The 21,118-nt window shown below is 43.6% G+C and overlaps 1 protein-coding gene across 2 annotated transcripts in view; it reads left to right on the top strand.

Annotated features, from left to right (window-relative positions):
* The first annotated feature begins 11,908 nt into the window (after positions 1-11,908).
* The window catches only part of RERG (RAS like estrogen regulated growth inhibitor), an 82,565-nt gene continuing 73,355 nt past the window's right edge, over positions 11,909-21,118 (top strand). Inside the window, exons 1-2 of one of the 2 annotated variants that reach the window (XM_083859304.1) lie at positions 11,909-12,010; positions 13,385-13,558. In XM_083859304.1, the coding sequence (XP_083715430.1) occupies positions 13,498-13,558 (61 nt within the window). In that variant the 5' untranslated portion in view covers positions 11,909-12,010; positions 13,385-13,497. Of the gene's footprint in view, positions 12,011-12,875; positions 12,990-13,384; positions 13,559-21,118 lie in introns of those variants that run through there. The other variant, XM_083859305.1, reaches the window with a different exon arrangement.

Raw genomic sequence — 21,118 nt, 5'->3', positions numbered from 1 at the left:
ATCAGTTCTATTGCCAGCACAAGCCAGGGCTCAGATAAGCTGCCTACATTTATATTCCTGGGTGGAGGTAAGAGGAGATACCCTCAGTGTTGTTCCCAGGTGTCTTTTGGTGGAAAGCAAGGCTGGTTTTGACTGTGTGGCACACTGGGCTCTCACCTTGGCTTGTGTTAAAATATTTGACACCATTTTATTGCACGTTGATGAGCAAAAATCTGCTCTGTCATCAAAATACTTGTCAGTCAAAATACATCTGGACCTAAAGACTATTCCCAGGTTCTGGAATCTGGGTGTAGCCCAATTTAAACAGAAAGTAAAGAAGGGATTAAAGAAAAATAATATTTAGAAATCTGAAATTCTATTAATGTCGTTTGAATTACCCTAATTAAAAATCTATTTATGTCCCTTCCTATGGGTGAATGGTACAGAATGCTGTTGTACATGTAATTCCTGCAAGGAAAGCTACTGCCTTTCACAGCAGCTGCAGCTCCCAAAACTACCTGAATTATCTCTCTAATTATAAAGTATTTCAATATTTGTCTCTTCCATACTGCTTCAGATCAAATATCCATCTTGTGAGGTCTTTCAGTACTTTACATTAAAAAAAAAAAAAAAAAAAAAACCAAACAAAAAACTACAAGCAGAATGTACACAATACAAAATTCCAGATTTAATCCATCCAAAAGCCTCCATAATTCACCTTTACTAGGTGTATTCTCAGTGATACATTAATTATATGATGCAAACTATTATTTTCCCCCTGGAAACTCAGCCTTTTTTCCACCAAGCCTCACCCTGAAGGACAATGTTGCAGATAATCCACCCAACAACTGGCCCCTGAAGCCTTCTATTTGGAAACGCTCACTCAGACAGTGTCACTGTCCTAAATAAAGCATTCATATATATTCATTATAAATATAATATATATTAAATATTATATAATGATATATTATTATATTATACATAATTATATAATAATATTATATATAACTATATAATTATACATGAATATTCTATATTCTATAATAAAACATTAATTATATCCAGAGATAAAACATTTCTTATTATAATTTGGCTACAGGGCTCCAATCTCATTCTGCTGTCTCAGCAGTTTGAGACCCAACACATCACAAAGAACCCAGTAATGGTCTATTTTTGGGGTGGGTTTTTTTGTTCTTGTTCTGCTTCTTCTATATATTAAATAAAACTATTCCAAGATTTTTGGTAAGGTGCTTTTCTAGAAGTTTCCTCCCCGTGCCAGAAACTGGCTGGCTGTCACATTTCAAAGCCTTACAAAGCACTGAATGAACCTTTTCCAATAAATTCAGAGCTCGTGTGTAACAACAATTTGAGGCTGATGTAGCTATTAATAAATGTTTCCACAAGTCAGCATCTCCTTACCTGGCACAGGAGTGGGAAGACACCTAAGGGAGTGATGAGTTTTAACAGGCAAAGGCAATAATTCCTTTCCTTAAATAAAAGCCCTCCAAAATTATGAAACCAGACCCCCAGTTTTTGGTAGTTTACAGGGTGGTTAAAATGTGTCTTTTCAGGCTGGAACACACAGAAATCAGGATTTAATGAACAGACCTGTTGCTAGTGGGAGTTTAGCTCTGCAGATTTTTGATCATTCAACACAACCTTCCAATTCAGCACGTCTAAAAAGAACAAAATCAGGAAAATATTTCAAAACACAGGATGGGTGTTCAACACTTGGTACAAATGAAAGGTAAATTTGCACCCCATCTGGGAAATTTCAATGCATAAACAGTCTAATCTTAAGAGCTCACTATGTTTCTTCCACAACAGTAATCTATGAGCATTTTAATAGCTCAAAGCATCACCTACACCAGGTTTCTCTAATTATCATCCAGAAGAAGATTGCAAGCAATTAATAGCTTAAAATTTCTTGGTACTGCTGGTAACCAGTAACTTAATCAGAGTTTTAAGGCAGTAGAAGGGTTGTAAAGAATAAATTGCTTTCTCTCTTGGAGGCAAACAGTTTTACACTGGGATATTTTTAGTTTGGCTGGAGAGTCAGCAGAGTTTTGGTGCTTGTAAGATTTATATGAATCATGGAAGAAGGTGGTTTAATGATGCAGATGGCACAGGGCCATGGAATGCACACACTGCCTTGCTTTAAAAAAAAAAAGGCATAAAACACGTTCCTCTCACCATGCCATCCCCAGAAAACCTAGAAGGGGGATTTTATCTTTGTTTTATTCGAAAGTCAGCCTAGTAATGCAAATTTCTTTTAAGGGATGCCCCCCTGAGCCCCGTGTTAAATAGCTGTGTGCCTCAGGGGATGGTCATTTTGGTGAAAGGGTTTGTGGTTGTCAGGGGGAAAACAGTGGAGTTCAGCTCTGAGGACAACAGTGGACCCTAAAGCCCCTGTCTGCCCCATTCAGGCTGGAGAGAAAGTGCAATCAAACCCTTTATTCAGCTGCAGGTGATGATGGTGATTGCCTCAGATCTTGTAATAAAGGCAGACAGACCACAGCTCACAATTAAAGCGGCTGTAAAAGGCCTTGGTTGTAAAAGTGGGAGGAAGGCAAAACCAGAAGTTGAGACAAAGTTTGTTCAGTGAAAAACTCTTAGGAGTGACACGGATTGAGCTTTTTAGAATGCTTCTGTTGTGGTCTGGAGAGCAAAATATTATCCATGGAGCAAAACTGCAGACAAGATTGTACCATAATATGTGTAATTTTAACAGATTTCTCATCTCCTGTATAAACAAAAATGAAAGCCACGGATTTTCCTGGTAGGTTACATCACAGAGAATAGGAATGCTAAATTTTGAACTCCTGGAAGGGAGTCCCACACCTCCAGCTGCAGGACAGTCACTTCTTGGGAAATAAAAATGGACCCTGAGAACAAAACCTTCAAATAGGACTTATTTGACCAATAGTAAATGGCTCCATCTGAGCTACTTAACTAAAATCACCTTGCAGCCAATGGGAAAAAAGAAAAAAAAAAAAAAAAAGAAAAAAAAAAAAAAGAAAAAAAAAAAAAAGAAAAAAAAAAAAGAAAAAAAAAGGAGGAGTGTGTTAAACTCAATGCATGTCACCAAAATAAGTGACTTTAACTCTAGGCAGAGGTAGGATACCTGTGACCAGTCTCCAGCTGGGTGAGAAGTAGATTATACCAGCAGCAAATTGTTAGATTTGACTGAAACCCTGGAGCCTTGAGAGACAGAGAAGGTGAAGCTAAAGGTAACTCTATGGACTGCAGAAAATCAGATCAGTAGCTTGGAGTAGATGTGCATTAAATGGCTGAAGGTGAATGAAATATTAAATAAATATTATTATTTACTCCTGGCTGCTCTGAACAGGACACAGTGAGCAATCACACCCAGCATGGGGACACCAGCTACAAACACTCTCCACATTATTATCCTGTACCCAGGCTGGTCTCTCAGCCTGTTTTCTGGCTGAATCAAGAGAGAAAACAACACAAACCAGCCTGGGCACAGACACACCCACCCACCCCATGGGCAGGATGGGCCCCCCAGTTTGTCTGGCTGATGGAAACCTCCAACATGGAATTTACAGTATTTACAAAACACTGAATGGCCCTTCTCTGAACAGCAGAGATGTCAAGTTCCACATCCATTAATCAAACCACTCAAGAGATGAATAGTGATCCAATTAACAGTAATTTTAGGCAAGAGCTGGTGTTCTCAAGAGCAACAGAGAGCTCAGAAAATGCACTCAAGTATCCTTCATTGGTATCATGATCTCCCAAAGACTTCCTAAATAAACATCAAAAAATTAGAATGCAAATACCTTTTGACTCTTTTTTACCAAGATTTTTGTGTTTGCAACTGGTAAACTTTTGTTAGTAGTAATATCTAAACCATCTCTGCTTCATTCATCAAAAAAGGCTTGTGCTCTTCTATGCCTTGTGCATCTCTTTGCTCTGTCTCAAGGTCAGCAGGGAGCTGTTGTTTTGGTGTTTCAATCTGGAAAACAACAGAAAAGCCTTAATATTTCATCATTTTCTGCAAGGATATTCTTCAGATACGCTCTGTCCTTTACTAGATGGAAATAGAATATTTTACAGAAATATATATCACAGAAATCATTATCACAGAAATCATCCTGACTGTGGAACAGGTACTGGTCTTTTTTTGTTTAAGATTTCACAGTTTAGAATAAATTTCATCCACAGCAGCCAAAATATTACAAAATTCTTCTAACTAAGCTATTTCATTTGATAGATTATTTCCCAGGGCTCATTTGCTCTGCATCTGTATGCATTAAGAAGCTGAAGTGCAATCTCCTGTGACTGGAGAAAAAAGTGCTATTTCATTCCTGAGACAGAACATTCAAGTGACAAATGAAAAAAACAATGTACCATTGGACAACATGTTCTTCAACCATGCAAGAATATTGCAGCTAAATGATATTGTTCTAAATTACAAGTTTCCTGCAGAGTTTATATTTCTAACTGAAGTCGGAACAGAAAATAAATTCAACTCATTTTAAGTATTACCTCTAAGTGCTTCAAAATGAAACATTTATTCTTTTACTCTTTTTTTTCCAACTACATCTCAAAACATTTAATGAATTTTTAAAATACATTTTATTATGGATGATGCCACACTAATTAAAGGTATGGCACAGGCATTGGAGAAGAGTGTTTTTTAAGGAGTACACTTCATTGTGTTCCTGCAATCTTACCATCAATGGATACTGAAATAATGAACAGTTTAAATAAACTGGTGACTTCTCATTTAGTTAATCTCCATAAAAATGTTACACTGTTTTCCATGGGATTTATGTTTATATGAAGATGGGAACCCTGGGTGAAGAACCACAGACTTAATCTTAGGGTTGGTTTCTTTTTTTTTTTTTTTTCTGTGGTTTTAATTACTGTTTTTTATTGAATCCTTCACGCTCTGCCATCCATGGAGCAGGGAGTCCATAGGAATTTAACATGTGCTTAAAAGATTCTGAAAATCTGGCATTACTTTTAGTTGCTTTTTAAAATAGGTACTTTCAGAGTTTCTCCACCTAACAGCATAATATGCTGGGAAAATTGGGTTTGTAACATTAATTTTTTAGTATTTTCTTCCCTTTCATTGGAGAGCATCTCTGCTTCTCTCATTCTGTCCTAACAAACTTCTATGTTGGTTTTTATTAATCTCTCATTTACAAATGGTGCCTAAAGGTCTTTGCTGATGCCTGAAACTTTACACTCAAAGTTTCAGAAACCAGTTCCCAGAAACTTCAACAAGGAATATGATAACAGCAATTAGTCCCCACAAGCCAGACTAATTAGCAATAATGATTTCCAGATGAGGATGGATAATCCAGCAGCGCCATCACCTCGTGTCCTGCAGTCACAGAAATGCTCAGCATCTGTTACCAGCTACAACTTTTCCCTAATCCTGGAAGAGCTGATTACCTTCAGCAGCTGTGCCCTGAACAGAGAGGAGTTTGAGGCTCCTAAAATCCTTGATCACCTTATAATAATTATTATAATAATGAATTCAGGGATATCTCTAAAAAAGTATTTAGATGACACCAACATGTTGGGTATTTAATTTTTTTTTTTCCTTTTAGAACTTGCAGCCAAATGTTGTAGAGAAAAGTGGCAATATAAAATCCCAGTGTATCATTCCCTAAAGCAGCACCAAAGAGAAGGAAAATACACTTGAATACACAAAATTACATACTCCAAGCACATATGGGAGAGAAGAAGTAATTAAGTCCCCACCAGGCCTGGGTAGGTGAATCAGATTTGAGTTTGCAAGGTTCATGGACAGCAGATTATAATTTTCATGACTGAAAATTGTACTTACTCCTTTTCCTTCAGGATTTTTACAAGTGTCACCATGCCAGTGACGTGAATTCCAGCTGCAGAGTGCTTGGGTGCACAAAGGTTGGCTCCCTACCACAACACACTCCCAGCCCTGGAAGACAACTGGTGGATTTGGATAGATGGGGAAAGACAAAGGTTGTAAAATATCCCTTAGCACAATAAGCAGTTGTCATAATATATTTGCAGACAAACAGGAAAGGAGTCAGGATCTGGTCAGGCATAAAGATTTCTATTTAAAATCCACATCAACCTATGTCTCCCCTTGGTACTGTTTCACAGAACATGAAATGGCCCCAATGAAGGAAACAGGGAATGTGCTTGCCAAGACACTCTTCTGTGAAAGGGCATCCCCTGTCAAAGCTACTGCTTGGATTCAGGATAGAAGATGGAAAAGTGCCCTCCTGCCCCTCCAGGCCTTTCAGTGAGCTGAAAGCAGCTGCTCCTCAGCCTCACCTCCTTGGCCAGACCTGTGTCCCCTCCCTCTCAGGTGTAACCATGCCCCAAACCCCCAGCAACCCCTCAGTATCTCCAAGATATTAACAGTGGCAGCAATTTCCCCTTCCCATTCTCTTGATTAAACAGAAGGAAGGAGGTAGGAAAAAAAAAAAAAAAAAGATGAGAGATATAAAACCCCAGATGTTGTCGACACCAATATCTGGTTCCACCAGAGGATTTGAATGCTGAAGCAATGATGAATTACAGGGGGGTCCCCACGGCAATCCAGATTGCAATCATAATACCACTGAGCAAGAATGAGGGCCAGCATTCATTCATTCATGTGAACAGCAAATGGATTTATGACAATTTCCACTGGCCCTTTCAAAGAACATGAATACATCTGCAAGAAATTAAGACGACACACCAGTGTAACTCGTTCATTAATAAAGTCTGAGGTTGCACATTTGTTGCAAAATTTGTTGCGTTTGTTACCCGTGGGTTTTTAATTCTATAAGTGCACTTTATTAAAACCATAACACAAATCTCTCCAGCAGAAGAGTGCTGGCCTGTTTGCAGACTATTCTGTAGGTGATTTAATTTTTAGTTTCAATTTACTTTGGTGCAGAAACTGAACTTGTTCAGGTTTACAGTAAGTAGATATTTAATCATTACAAAATATGTAGAAGAGAGTTACAGTCACCCTGCTTTCTTTTTGATAACACAGCAATTAAAACAAAAACCTATTAAACAATGTTTCTGTGATCTGAGTGTAGAGGGAGAAATAACAATACCAGAATAGCAAACCCTAAATAAAGAGCAAACCAAATAACAATAAGCTCTGATGGGATCAGAGCTGTCACAGCTCTGTGGCCACAAGTGTGGACTCTCAGCTTGCCCATTTTTAAGGACAGGCTCTCAGGACACAAACTACTCAATGGTGAGAAGAAACAAAGGTGAGGAGAATTTAAACTTGGCCATGTGTTATAAAACATGAGGTGATACCTCTCTCCTCTACCTGGCAGTAGCTGCTACTGAGCTGTCCCTCTCAGCTTTGCTCAGGCATCACTGTTAAACACACCTGATAAAAACCTTGCTGCTGCAAGAAACCCAAGCTGTTGATTTGTATCTCTGCACAAACGTGCCAAATGAGACTGGGACAGAAGGTCTGTTAGGACAAAGGCATTTGCACGTGTGAGAGCTACACTGTGCTGTGAAGAGCATCCCCTGTTCATCCCCTGTGCCCTGTTTTGGCATCTCATGGAGCCAAAAGGGACAGAAAGTTGAAATCTGGGTTCTGCAGAGCCAGAAGCTTCCACAGAGCACCTCATGGGGAAGCTGTGCCTCCTCTGGCCACCCCATTAAGCCTGTCCATGGAAGGGTAAACACAAACAAATACTCACAGGGTTGTGGTCTTATTTATTCCATTAGAAATAAACTCTTACTAAGACCAAAGCCAGCATCTTGTATGTCATTTTTCCTCTATGCATTGAAAGTGGAGAGGAAAATAAGTTATAAATGCTTAACTCACCCTTAAGAAAACCCATCACTGTAAACTCAGCATTTCACAAGCTACCAGGGAAAAGATGAGAAAATGCAATATTCATTTTAAACAGCAATATTTCATATTGACTACCAGCCAAACTAACAGCAAAGTTCATCTATGATTTAATGACAAAGTTGCAATGTTTTTCACTGTGCTAGATTAGCACAACTGAGCAGATTTATGTACATTGCTGAGAGCCAACACAAAAAAACATTTGGAAGATATTCTCTGAAAATTAAGAAAACAATCTGAATCTTTTCCCTGTGAACTTTTAATAATAGCTGCAAACATTGTGTTAATACGTTATTTATTTGGTAGTTTTTCTGCTGGTTATCAAACATCATCTCAGCCCCCAGCAGAAGGGCTGGAAGGAAGGGTGAAAAAATAAACCAAGTCACTGATTTTGCTTTTTAATGCAAACTCTGCCCAGATCTGCTGTGTTCTAGACCAATTCTCATGGCAGATCTGGGCTGTTCTCTACAACAGCAGCCAAGACAACAGCCCTGAGTTCACCATCCCTTCCTTACTGCAGGAATTGTGCCAGAGGAGTCTGTTCTCTCACACCTGTGGCATGATCTGCTCCACACTCTGCAGACACTTTGAGACACAGAGCTGCTCAGAAGGTGAAATCCCACTCAACCCCACAGGATTCAGAGACCCCCTAAATGATCTTCTGAAATCTGTGTCTTGTCTCTCATGAGCCTCAACAAACCCTGTGCCCAAATCTCCTTTTGGAAGTTGTTGAAACCTACAAAACTGCCTTCTGTAATGGGATTTCCAGCTTCAAAAGAAAAAAAAAATAAAACAAACACCAAAAAAGCAATTTCCCACAATTTCCTTTCCTGTTCATATGTCTTCTCCATGTGTCAGCTCTCAAGGCTGCAGTGTCATTTTCTCTCTCACCTTTCAGGAGTCAAGTGCCACTGGCTTTCACAAAAAAAGAACCTTCAGAAAACACACCAGAAGCATCCAGGATGAAAAAATAAGCCAGTGGAAGTGCTTGACATTAAAAAATTCCACCTCCAGACCAGGCAGAAAGAACTCTCTGGATTTTGGCAGCACCTGGAAACATTTTTATAAGCCCAGAAAATATTATTTAGCAGTACTTGAAGTTGTGAGTCTTTCTAAAATGCTTCTGGATGGACCTCTGTTAATCAATCCTGAAACAGCATCCTGTTTTGACTTAAGGAACATGGGGCTTCATTGGATTTCAAGCTGTTCATGCTCCTATTTCATTTTCTGCCCCTCAGCCATCAAGGTTTCTGGTGAAAAAGGGTAATCTAAAGCTCAGACTGCAGTCCAAAGCTCTGGTTACAGGTTAAAAGGACCAAATTTCTTATTGTTGACCATCAGTGGCATCTTCCTAAATAAAAAAGGAGCACAGCCAGGTCTGGATATCAGGGAGCTAAGGCAGATACATCCCACACAGCTGTACCAAGAAGAGTGAGGTTCCCTCAAATATTCCAAAGGTATTGGAACATTTAAATTCAATTAATTACTGGCTCAATTCAGCCAGTAATTCCCATAAGATTCCCATATCTTCTTGTGCTGGGATTGCTCTCCCTCCAGGTGAAAGAAGAATAATATTTTTAAGTATACCAAAGTGCTGTTTTCAGAAATTAATTAAGCAGTGAAACATTATGTGAAACTCATCAAGAGGGAGAAATCTAAGACATCACACTTTTGTGATGGATGGGAAAGAGGGTTCTCCTGATTTTCTGCTGGATGAATGAGGCTGAATTCAGACTGACAGCACCCAGATCATCAGGGATCAGACCCCAGCATTGTTTCCCTTCTCTCAAATTTTCATTAAATGGAAGGGCAGGAAAGGAACCTCCCCCATCCATCATCCATATGAGGGACTTCACTCATGGATCTCATTCCCAGTGCCAGGGTGACACCCATCAGCACATCTTTTGATCAGCACAAATGGCAAAACCATTGAGAAAATGCACCACAGCAGCCACAACCACCAAAAACCCCATTGCTTATGGCAAAGCAAGGTGGCCCTTGATGTACCAGTTCAAGTCTAAGGTTTTCAGGTAGGAAAAAACCACCCAAAACCTCATCAATATTATGAAACACAGTGAGTAGACTAAAAACAAACAGCAGCTGGAGCATTCCTGGACCTGTCTTGAGCCTCAAGCCTCTGAAACCTTTCCCTGTGTCCATGATCAGCATTTACTGAATTCTTCTCCAATAAGAGACTCCAGCACAAGCTGCCTGCACAGCCACAGGGATTTTAATGCCCAATAAATTATCTGCTGTTTTGGAAAAGCCAGTTATGGTATTTAATTTGACAGCCCCATGCAGGGTGAATTCCACAGGCACGAAACAAATGCCAGGCCTGGAGACTCACACGCATTTCCCCAGATGTGAAATACACATCAGTTACTCTCTTAGGAGGATGGGAAAAGCTAATCCCTCTGAATTATGCAAACCAAGCAGTGAGAGAAGGCTTAAAGCCTTTGCTTTTAAGAAGTAAAGTATAAACCATATCTGCCTTCTAATTTTTTTTTTTTTTTTTTTTTTTTTTTTGGTCTTTCTGTGATTTGCAATGCAACTATTTTGAGATCTGCTCCTGAGAGTCTGCAACTGGCACTTCTTAGAGAGGATCAAGTTCTCATTTCTCCTCAGGACTGCCCCCCTGCCCCCTAAATGTTTATCTTGCTCCTGTAGAAAGGCTTGGAACACAGAAGACCTTTTTCCAGTCCAACTTCTATTTAATTTTGAGTGAAGGAAGACAATGAGGGAAGAGATTTTTCTTCCCCACGTCTGGTATCTCATTCAGATCTGAGCTGGAACAGAAACAGAGGAACATCCACTGAACTCTGAGCGTTTTCCAGCTCTGGTTCACATCTGTTCCCAATGTATCTTTATCTCACTGGGTAGTTTAATAAACAAGGAAGGAAGAGCTGTCCCCTCAACTCGGTCCTGTCATTGCAGAACTGGATCCCCGGCTCTGACACCAACCCCTTGCAGAGACTGATGTATTCACACAATTCCTTCTGCCCGTTTGCAAATTGAACTAATAACATTTTCATTTTCCCTAAGCCAAGTCTGGAAGCCAGGAGGAAAAGCTCAGAGTAGAAAGTTGGTGCTAAAGCAGTCTGATGGGGCAGCAGCAGCCCCGCTGTCCCTTTGCTGTACTGGGACAGGGGAAACTGGCTCTGCACAGGGTGGCACCGCCTGAGGGAGCGACAGAGGGAAGGAAAACACTCGGGATGTTAAAATAAACTGCGGGGCAGCCTCGGCCGGCTCACAACCCGTGCAAGAGAACAGCAGCTGCCCTGCGTAATTAATTAAAGGCTGCGGAACGGCCGAATTACTGGGCTGGGTCCCCTCCTTTGGGGCACGGGGTACACACACCGCGGGGGACGGAGCCACCTCGGTCATCGCCTCTGCGCATCCCTCCCGCTCCTGTCCGCATCCCTCCCGCTCCTGTCCGCATCCCTCCTGCTCAGCATCCCGCTCCTGTCCGCATCCCTCCCGCTCCTGTCCGCATCCCTCCTGCTCAGCATCCCGCTCCTGTCCGCATCCCTCCCGCTCCTGTCCGCATCCCTCCTGCTCAGCATCCCGCTCCTGTCCGCATCCCTCCCGCTCCTGTCCGCATCCCTCCTGCTCAGCATCCCGCTCCTGTCCGCATCCTGCTCTGCTCTGCATCCCTCCCGCTCCTGTCCGCATCCCTCCCGTTCCTCTCCTCATCCCACTCCTGTCCGCATCCCGCTCCTGTCCGCATCCCTCCCGCTTCTCTCCGCATCCCTCCTGCTCCTGTCCGCATCCCTCCCGCTCAGCATCCCGCTCTGCTCCGCATCCCTCCTGCTCCTGTCCGCATCCCTCCCGCCCCTCATCCCACTCTTCTCTGCATCCCTCCTGCTCTGCATCCCGCTCCTCTCCCCATCCATCCCGCTCCTCTCCCCATCCCGCTCTTCTCCACATCCCTCCTGCTCCTCTCTCCATCCCTCCCGCTCCCCATCCCCGCTCCTCCCGGGTCTCTCCGCAGCCCGCAGGGGGCGCGGGCGGTCCGCGGGCGGGCGGAGGAGCGGAGAGGGGCGGCGGGGCGGAGGGAGGGAGGGACGGGCGGAACTCTCCGCATTGTGCGGCCGGGCGGAGGAGCGGAGAGGGGCCGGGAGGACCCTCCGCACTGTGCGGCCCGAGGGAGAGCCCCGGGGCCCGGGCAGGGCCGGGAACAGCGCGGAGATAGAGGTGAGTGAGCACCGGAAGGATGCCGAGAGGAGGGAGCGGCCCCGCAAACCTGTCCGGAGAGCCTGGACAGACAGAAAAATCCACACCTGCACGGAAATGTGGAGTAAGAGATGCGGAGCGGGGCAGAGGTTCCGCGGAGGGCGACCCGGAGCTCTGCAGGGAGGAGGAAAGGGCAGGGCTGGTGTGCCAGTCCCTGGGCATCCCGTCCCGCCACGTCCTGGAGCAGTTCGGGCTTCTCTCTGTCCCTGCAGACTGAGAGGGGTCTGGTACTCGCAGGAGCCTTTAGAAGTCAGAGATGAATGGGGGCCGCTCTCAGTGTAAGGTGTCTTTACTTTTTTACAACCATTTTTGTATAGGAAATAGCCTTAGGCTTCTTTCCCTCCTTCTTCTTTCTTTTATTTTTTTTTCCCAAAAAATGCTAGAAATGCGGTTTTCTGTAGAGAGAGGAGTGCTGACAAGGGAAGCATCCTACGCCACTGTGAGAATTCATGGCTAAAGTGGGAACTTCAGCTCAGCCAGCAGACCCCTGACTGGTGGCATTCACACACAAAGTTCTACCCTGCTTTATTGGGTATTTGAGTATTTGAGTTTTAGTCGGAGGCTGAAGATCCTCCTCATCATCATCATCACCATCATCACTATTGCCCTGTTTTCACTGAAGATCTGAAAGCATCCCACAATGACAGGAATGGGTACGGATTTCACTGTCAAGGTCATGCAGCAAAACTGTGAGCCCAGAGAATTCCCGTGCTCAGAAACTCTGGCATCCCTCTGCTCACCCCACGCCTCGCTGGATGTTTATGTATGAGCTCAGGCAGCTTAAAAAGGAGCGCTGGAGAACTCTCTGGGCATGGATTTGTTTAGGGCAGTGAGCAAGGTACAAGTGCTTAGAGGGTTTTAGGCAACTGCTGCTGAGTAATTGAAACCTTTTTGGAGCTGGAGGGCTTGAGGAAGGAGCAGCTACCTGCAGGCACAACTAGTGAGTGCTCACAGCTATTAAATCTATTCTGCAAAACATAATTCCCTGGATATGATTCAAATGCAGTAAATATATACAATTGCAGCTGAAAGAGAAAGGAAGAAATGAATAATTGGGAGCCTTGCAAGGCAGGTGCTTGGGGTTGTTACCTGCCTTTTGCAATCTCACAGTTGCCAGTTTGAAGCAAAGAGCTGTAGCCAGAAAGCTGGAGGCAGGTTCTGCACAAACAGATGTGCCAGATGTGTCAGTGGTGTTACATTTAAAGCAGGAGCACAGCATCAGTTATGATGATTATTTAAGAAGAAGAAGAAGAGAAGGAGAAGGGGGCAGGCAGGGGAAGGGGAAGGGGAGAGCCTGGCTCCTCACAGCTCCATCCCTGTGCTGCTCTTCCCCAGGCTCTGCATTGACGTCACAATGACACGGTGAAGCTGGAGGCAGGAGCTGGGAACAGTCCTTGTGCTTCACTCCTGATAATTGAGTGGCTTTGGCTCCCCTGTGCTCCCTCAGCATGGCCAAGAGTGCAGAAGTGAAGTTGGCCATCTTCGGCCGAGCCGGCGTGGGCAAATCAGGTAAGTGTCACTTCTGATCTCTCCTCTGCTTCTCTTTGGGTCACTTTTTGCTCATAAACTCTTCATTAAAAAAGGACATCTCTGACCACCTTCTTGTCAGGGATGTTGGGATCAGGCCCAGGAGTTCTCTCTTCCTTGGCTTTTCATGTTGTTTTTTCTAGGTTCTACTAAATGGAAGTGCTTTTATCACTTTTTAAAGAAAAAGTCCAACAAAAAGAACTTCCCAACCCAAATCAAACCCACTTCTCATGAAGTGAGTGGCAACATTATTTTTTTTTTTTCTGGTGGAACAGAGTTAGTAATATTCAATTTGTCTCTTCGTAGCCTGTGCTCAGTGAAGGTATGGAATATTATGCTCCCTGTCCTCTGTTAAATATTAGATGACTTTTGTAACAGTTGCAATTCTGGCTGATTTCTACTGGAGATTTTAGACTCAGCAACTCAAAGAAGTTTTGTCCTCAGTGCTCTCCTGGGTTTGCATGTTTACCAGCAATCTAAGGCAACAGCCATGTGTAAAGTTTGCATTTGTAGAGATCTTCTGAGAAATGAACATAGTCTGGCGAGCTCGTATGGTGGAGACACAAGGGGGAGGCATAAATGTGAAAAATCCATTTCTACAGACAGCTTTTCCTCTGCTGAGATGAGGAGCAGAGCATGAGTGCTGTAATCTCTCTCGGGTAGTTCAGGGGTGTTGCATTAACTTGACAGCTCCATGACCACCCTAACAAGTCCTTGCACCACAGGGATGAGGAAATGAGGAGAATGAGCCCAGTCCTGCTGCTGTGGCAGTAAGATACTGTTTATTTTAAAAAATCTGCACGAGGGAAGGCAGGAGATAGGGTGTCCTGGTAAGAGCATTAAGCCAGACTCAACCAGCTCCAGTTCCCCAAAGTGATTTTTGCATTTCACACGCCAAGGTTCTGTCCCATAAATGTATTACAGTGTCAGTAACCTGGGAATGGGTTGTTTATAAAAGCACATTTACCCTGAAGGTATTTTAGCAGAACACTATCAGTGGAGTGGTTCTGTCAGCTATCAGGAAAAAAGGCTGTGTGTGAGGCAGAAGTTCTCAGAGATTATACTGCTTATTCAAAGGCAATGCAGATTAAATTCCACCTTTTTTGAATAGAATGCCTGAGGGAATGCTGATAATATGCTGGGATAAGTTTAAACTCCTCCTTTTTCCCTACTGCCCTTACCCCATCTCCTCTTTTGTATTCATATTTCACTGTCCTACCGAAGTTTTGCAACTTCAGTGGTTCCCCTTTTGGTTTATCTTACACTCACTTGATGGTTTCTGTGGTTGTCCAGTCTTTTGGCTGGATTCAAAATAATGCAAGAGAACATTGAAATATTTGCAAGAAAACTGAAACACTAAAAGAGTCCCCTCTCCCTGGTATTCTTAATAGTTTGAGAGCTTATATTTAAAAAGAAATACAAAAGTACCTTTTAAATGCTCCATTAAAATGCTACACCAGCACAGGATCAATTTTTACCTATTGTATACTTTTTGTAGATTTCAATATATATACTAGGATAGTATAAATAGTAAAAAAAAATTTCTGTACTCCTGGAACTGGGTGGGGGGCAAAAGAAATGGAAAGCCAATAAAAAAACCATCCTAGTCCTTTAAAGTCTTCCACCTCTCTCCTTTTTTTTTTTTTTTCCCTTTGAAATGCAAGGAAATATCACATAAAATATGAATGAGTTCCCCCTGTTTTGACTGTGACCATATTTGTGAATCTGTGAGGCAATGAAGGCACAGGGTGAATTTACAGGGGTTGAAAGGGCCATGAGGTACCATGAGCCACCTCAACAGAGCAGCAACTGTGCCTTCCCAGAACCTCCAGCTTGCTTTTATGAAAACCCCTCTTGTACATTCCCATAAAAGGATCCAGTTTCAACAGCTTGGCTAACTGCAGAGAAATTAGTGTGTGTGTGTGAGGGGGGTGGTGTCTGAAAATACCTATTTGCCTGCAGCCAACAGCAACACCAGTAGGAGCCCTGGAAATGCTGTTACACCTTTGCTAAAAACAGAGCTGGACACAGAGCAGGCTGGCTCTGGTGGGCAGCACCCTGCTGGAACAGTGCTGGTGGTGTGTTTTCTATCATTCCCTATCCCTATAACCAGTTTGTTGAGCCTGTGGTCAGAGCTTGCTGGAGCAGACTTGGCCAGACAGCTGGGGAAGATAAGCCAGACTCTAGAAGCAAGAGCACAAGGCAGAATGCTGGAGCACACATGCAAATGAAAAAAGGAGACTTTGGGTGATAAATAGGGCCACTGTAAGTGCCAGGAAGTCATGCCAAAATATGGTCACTGGCTTGCTTTGCTGGCTCATCTTTGTTTGCTGAGAAGGAGCCAGGCATTAGGTTCTTAATCTGTAAGTGGCTGAAGCACCTGACAGTGTCTGTGGAGTTACAGACACGCTTTGTAAGGTCCTGGAGAGGTTCCTCTCCCATCAGTGAGTCAGAGCAGCTGTGGAGAAAGAAGTGCTGTGGACATGTGGGGAGCTAAAGCTGGCCCTCATGCACTACTGAAGTCATCAGACCTGTTGCCATTGCTGAGAGCTGAGGAACATCCCAGTCTCATCCTTAACTCCAGGCATCTGTTTCCAGAGTGAAAGGCTCCCTGTTCTACAAAGCAGTCCCTTCCAAAACTTTCCCAAACCTCAGGTGGGAAACCAGAACCCTGTTCACAAATCTGAGTGGTGACAACATCTCCAAAGAGTTAAATCCAGGGAAAACAACATGTTACTCCACTTTCTTGCAGCTCATCAAGTTTCCATGGTTCAAAGGTTCATAGCTAATGTGAGTGGCAGCTTTTCACTGTTCTCCTTCCTTGCCTTGTCTCCTCCTTTCTGCTGGAGAGGACCAGCAGAGTGGCTTAATCAACCCACCTGTCCCACTTTGCCTTTTTGCTTAATGCAGACCTAAAGCTTTCACACAGGAAAAGAAGAACAAAACCAGCTCAGAAAGAGGCACAGAGGAATTCCTCCAGCTCAGAGTTACACTGAGTAATGGGCAAACTCATCAGGTACAAGCACCCCTGTCCCAAGAGGACACAAAAAGAGCTACACTCACCTGTCGAGATGTGAGATGAAAAAGAAGGGAAGTTTATTTGGGGATCTCAACTTCTATAGTCTTTAGGACTTGGTCAAAAATTAGGGGATGAGAGAAACACCTCTCTGACCCCAGTGGTCAACTCAAAAGTTCATCAGTTTGTCCTTCCCCCTGGAAAGGAGTGTATTATTTACCAAACACCACTCTTGGTTTATTTTACAATGCATAAAAAAGCTCCAGTAGGATGAAGAACAATCAGAAAGCTGAAAAATCAAAGAGAGACACCCCGACCTGCTCTGCACAGTGGACTAGATGCTCCTCCATTCACCCTGCTCTTACTGTATAAAAGCTGCATAAACATTGTTTTACAAGAGCTGAGAAAAGCCAGATGAGCAGCTCTGCCCCAGCCAAGGAGCACTTTGCAGCTGCTCCACTCGGGGAGAGGAGGAAATGCTCTGTGGGTGGGAAGGGACTTTGCTGAGACCTGCTGTAGATAACAGGGCTGGACCTCCTAATTTGGGCTGGAGTCAAGCAGCACTGAGGAGGGGAGAGAGCTTTTAAAGTCTTTTTTCTTTACGGCCAAGAGGAGCTCGGATGGAGCAGGGAATTAAAGTTGATGTGAATTACTCAAACGCTGCTGTTTAAATTGTTCTTTCACTTCATCCTACAGCTTCATTCCTATGGTAACAACACTGAGGATTTCCTAAATAGCTCCTTTTAAAATGACAGCGGTAGCAATTAATAAAGACTTAAAGGCCTTGTTCTTCCATGTCATCACAAGACACAGTATGTGCCCAGAAACCTAAAATGTGTCAACCAGGAGGAGAGAAACAGGGCAAATACTGGATAACACTGCATGGCTGATGCTTTTCCACCTCATAACTCAGTTGACTACGAAATGCTCAAAACACCTCTTCATATTTTGGCCAAAAAAGAGACAATGTCCAGCTGCAGCCTGTGCTGTCCAATGTGCCTTTTTTTTTCTGAACACTCCAAGTTTCTGTGTTTGGCAGGGCTGGTTTGCCCAGCCCCTGGCAGATGCAGTTCTCATCTGTGTGGTTGTGCAGCCAGGAATGGGATAGGGAGGTGTGGGAAGCAAAGGGGAAGATGCTGAAGCTCCCAGAGGCTTCCCCCAATAAATGTGTTCTAAGCAGATCATTGCTTGTGCAGCAATGTATGTGGGGCTGTTGGCATCTTTTGACCCAGCAACAGCTTGGATGGTTCCATTTGGGCAAAAGAGTGAGCAGAAAAGTTGTTTCAGTGATTCAAAAAGAGCCTCTGCCAGCACAGAAATTAAGATCTCAGCAACTCCACTCACTTTAGATTTGCAGTTGGGGAAGTCCTGAGCAGACTTATATTTGTATCTGTTGGCTTGTGCTGTTTTCCCATGTCTGGGTCAAGATGGGGGAACATATCTGGGAGAAACATACCTGCTTTTGAAAGTTCCTACGGAAAAAGAAGTCAAGCAGCAGCCAAAACAGAGAGTCCTGCAGCAAATCCATGTTTTGTTTTCATTATTTGGGGATATGTCTGAGACACACTGCCAGGGATCACTTCCCAATTGCAAGGTCTGGGCATGTGGGAAATAGAACTGCATTCATTGTCACCCCACCCCCCCCAGTCAAAAAACCCTGGGGGTTACTGGGAAAGAAGCCCAAAGTGATTTTTCTACTTCACAAATCCCTGCTCATATATTTCCCCCAACGAGCTGCATTTCAGGGACTTTTGCAGAGGAAACACAAGTTATTAAGGAGTGATTAGTTATCAAGCTCACAGCTCTGTTAGTAAGGCAGGGAAAGATGCCACAAGAACTTCAAAGTCCCTGCTGCACCAGCTGATGGATGGATTACTGGAATAAGGTGCCTCAGAAATCCAGAAATGTGGGTGGAAAGAGACTGGATTTTCTGTTGGGGGTTTTGATTTTGTTTTATTTATTATTTATTTTTTTTTTTTTACTTACACTAGTGCAGTAGATTCGTTTGGGTTTTTTTTTTTTTCCCATTTGTTCTTAGGAATGGCAATGACAACCAGATGCTTAAGTGGTTATTGAGTGATCATGTTTAACACCCACTCTATTAATTGTCCTGCACTATTTTGCTGGTAAAGTACTCATAAAACACTCCCACTCTTTAACATTCTCTGGTTTTACACTTTTCAACCAGCTCCAGCTTCTCTGAAAGGACTATGCATGTATGTGTAGAAGTCATAACAGTAATTAGGTCACTAAATTTAAGATTATTTCTTCCCCAGCAAGAACACAAATGTGTCCCCTTGGAGCAAGTAACATTGCAGGCAAACAGTTACATTGAAATGACCTTGCCAAGCTCCTGCTTAGTGGATGATGCTGATGCCTGTTTAGAGGGTGAGCCCCAGGTTCATGCATTGCTGAAGGAAGTTGCATTGTGGCTTTAGCACACACATAAAATCTCTCTAGACAACAGCCTGTCTCAAAACTGCATTTGTTGATCTCCTTGTGATAGAGGTAAAGAGAAGGAGCACCAGGAACCTGGGCTAGACAGACAAACATTGCTCATGTCTGTGACCTCCTCCCTTTCCTCTGCTTGTTTGCCTCTCCATGGTTCACTACAGCCTTGCCCTTGGTGTGGCAGGAACCCTTCATGCCCTGCCCGGCATTTGATCCTCCTCCTGGCCAACCATGAAACAATAAGATGCAGAATTTCTCTAAGCAGATGCCAGCATTGCTCAGGCATAGCTGCCCTCCCCTGTTCCATCTCATTTCACCACATCTGACATCAGCTCTACCTGTGTCCCCTCTCAGCAGCTGGTGGCAGCTGGTGGAGTTAAGACTAGTCCTGCTGTTCTTTTTCTTTTTTGTTGTTTAGGTTGGGCTAAATATAGCCTGCTGTTTGATTACTGGGGAAGGAATGCTAGGATTCAAGATTTATGCCTGCAGCACAAATTTTTTTCCCTGGGCCTGTGGCTAGCCACCCCCTGCAGCTCTTGCCTTGATAAGATATGTGCCCTGCCCACTTGTCTCCTGCAGTTTTGCCAAAGGCAACTGCAAAGTTTCTTGGTGCAGTCCCAGGGATGGTTTGTCTGGTTCTGGTAAAGGTTTGCAGTCTTTGGGTCAGTCTGCTGTTCCCCAGCAGGGCACTGGATGCTGTTTCCTTTCAGAAACGGCAACATTTTTAATCTTCCACAAACTTTTTTTTTTTTTTTACCTCCCTGATATCTGAAGTCCTTGCATGTACTTTTTTGGCCTTGTTTCTTCTCAGCTGTCACCCTCCCCTTTCCCCCTGCCAGTTCCTTGGAGTTGTACATGTTCCCTAAAGGCTGCATATGGTGAAATGTCTTTGTGCTTCACAGGAAGACTTTGGATTTATAGTTCCTTTCTCATCCTCCTCACTCTGGGCTTCCTCCCATCTCTGTGTCTCATCCCCAGCTCCTTCTTTGCCCACACTGTCAGTGCCTTGTGCATCATCAAATGCTCAGGGCATGAGCTCCAGATGAGCTAATCCTGGCAGCAGTGGTGTGATGCAGCAGAGAACAGTCACTCTCAAGTGGTTCCTCCTGTCCTGGAAACTATTCCTTGGATTTGGAGGATGTTGACTGCTCCAGGCAGTCATTGCCTCAAGCCAGCTTTGCACAGGTTAAAAAGGGAAGCAGTGGATATCTGTACATAGCTAGTCTAGGTCACAGAAGTGGGTAAATTTACCTATTTTGGTTTTGTGGCAGAGCAGGAGGAACAAGTTACATCTGTATTTCTCAAACAGACTTTTTTTTTTTTTTTTTTTTTTTTTTTTTTTTTTTTTTTTTTTGCACTTGCTTTTGTGCCACCCTTGAGCCTTTTTACTTTTACAGCACCCAAAAATAAATATGTTAGGTGTATGAAAAACTAACACTTGCCTTAAGGTAGGAGGATCAATGAAATGCTTCAGGCTCTGGCTGATTTCAGGGCTGTGATTATCTGCTGGTGGCTGGAGGTGTTTGTGCCCTCACTACACACCTGGCAGGCACTCCCAACACTCTGGTGAGCAGGAGACACAAAGAATTGCTCTGAGGCAGCAAAGGGAGCTGTGGCACCCTCATCCCTTTGCTGCTTTTATTCCAGGCTTGTGTTTGCTCAGCACTGCTGGCAGCCTTTTACACACCCCCTGCTGCAGAGGGAGTTTCAGCTTTGGGTGAGGACAGCCCTCAGCTTCCCTTCCCTCTCCCCAGGCAGTTTGAGGGGTGCTGATGGAGCACTCCCCACTGCCTCTCCAAAGTTATGGAACTCCCAGATCCCACCCTGACCTGCTGTTTGAGCCCACATTTCCTTCCATCCACCTCAGATCAAACCAACCCCTCCTATTTTCATCAACTCCTACCTTTTCCTGGAGCCAGGAGAGCAGCAGAGGGAGGTGCATCTGTTTCTATTGCCTTTTCATAAATCTGAATGGGGAAAAGTTCTTTTTTTCTTTCTTTTTTTATGGCTGTTTCCCACCAGGTAGAAACATTCACGCTGCTGGATTCAGGCTGCAGCTGTTCCAGTTTCTAATG

The sequence above is a fragment of the Zosterops lateralis genome, assembly GCF_965231275.1.
Source record: "Zosterops lateralis genome assembly, chromosome: 4".
NCBI classification, from domain to species: domain Eukaryota; kingdom Metazoa; phylum Chordata; class Aves; order Passeriformes; family Zosteropidae; genus Zosterops; species Zosterops lateralis.
The sequence above is the reverse complement of the archived record's forward strand: the minus strand, read 5'-3'. Positions and strand labels throughout refer to the sequence as shown.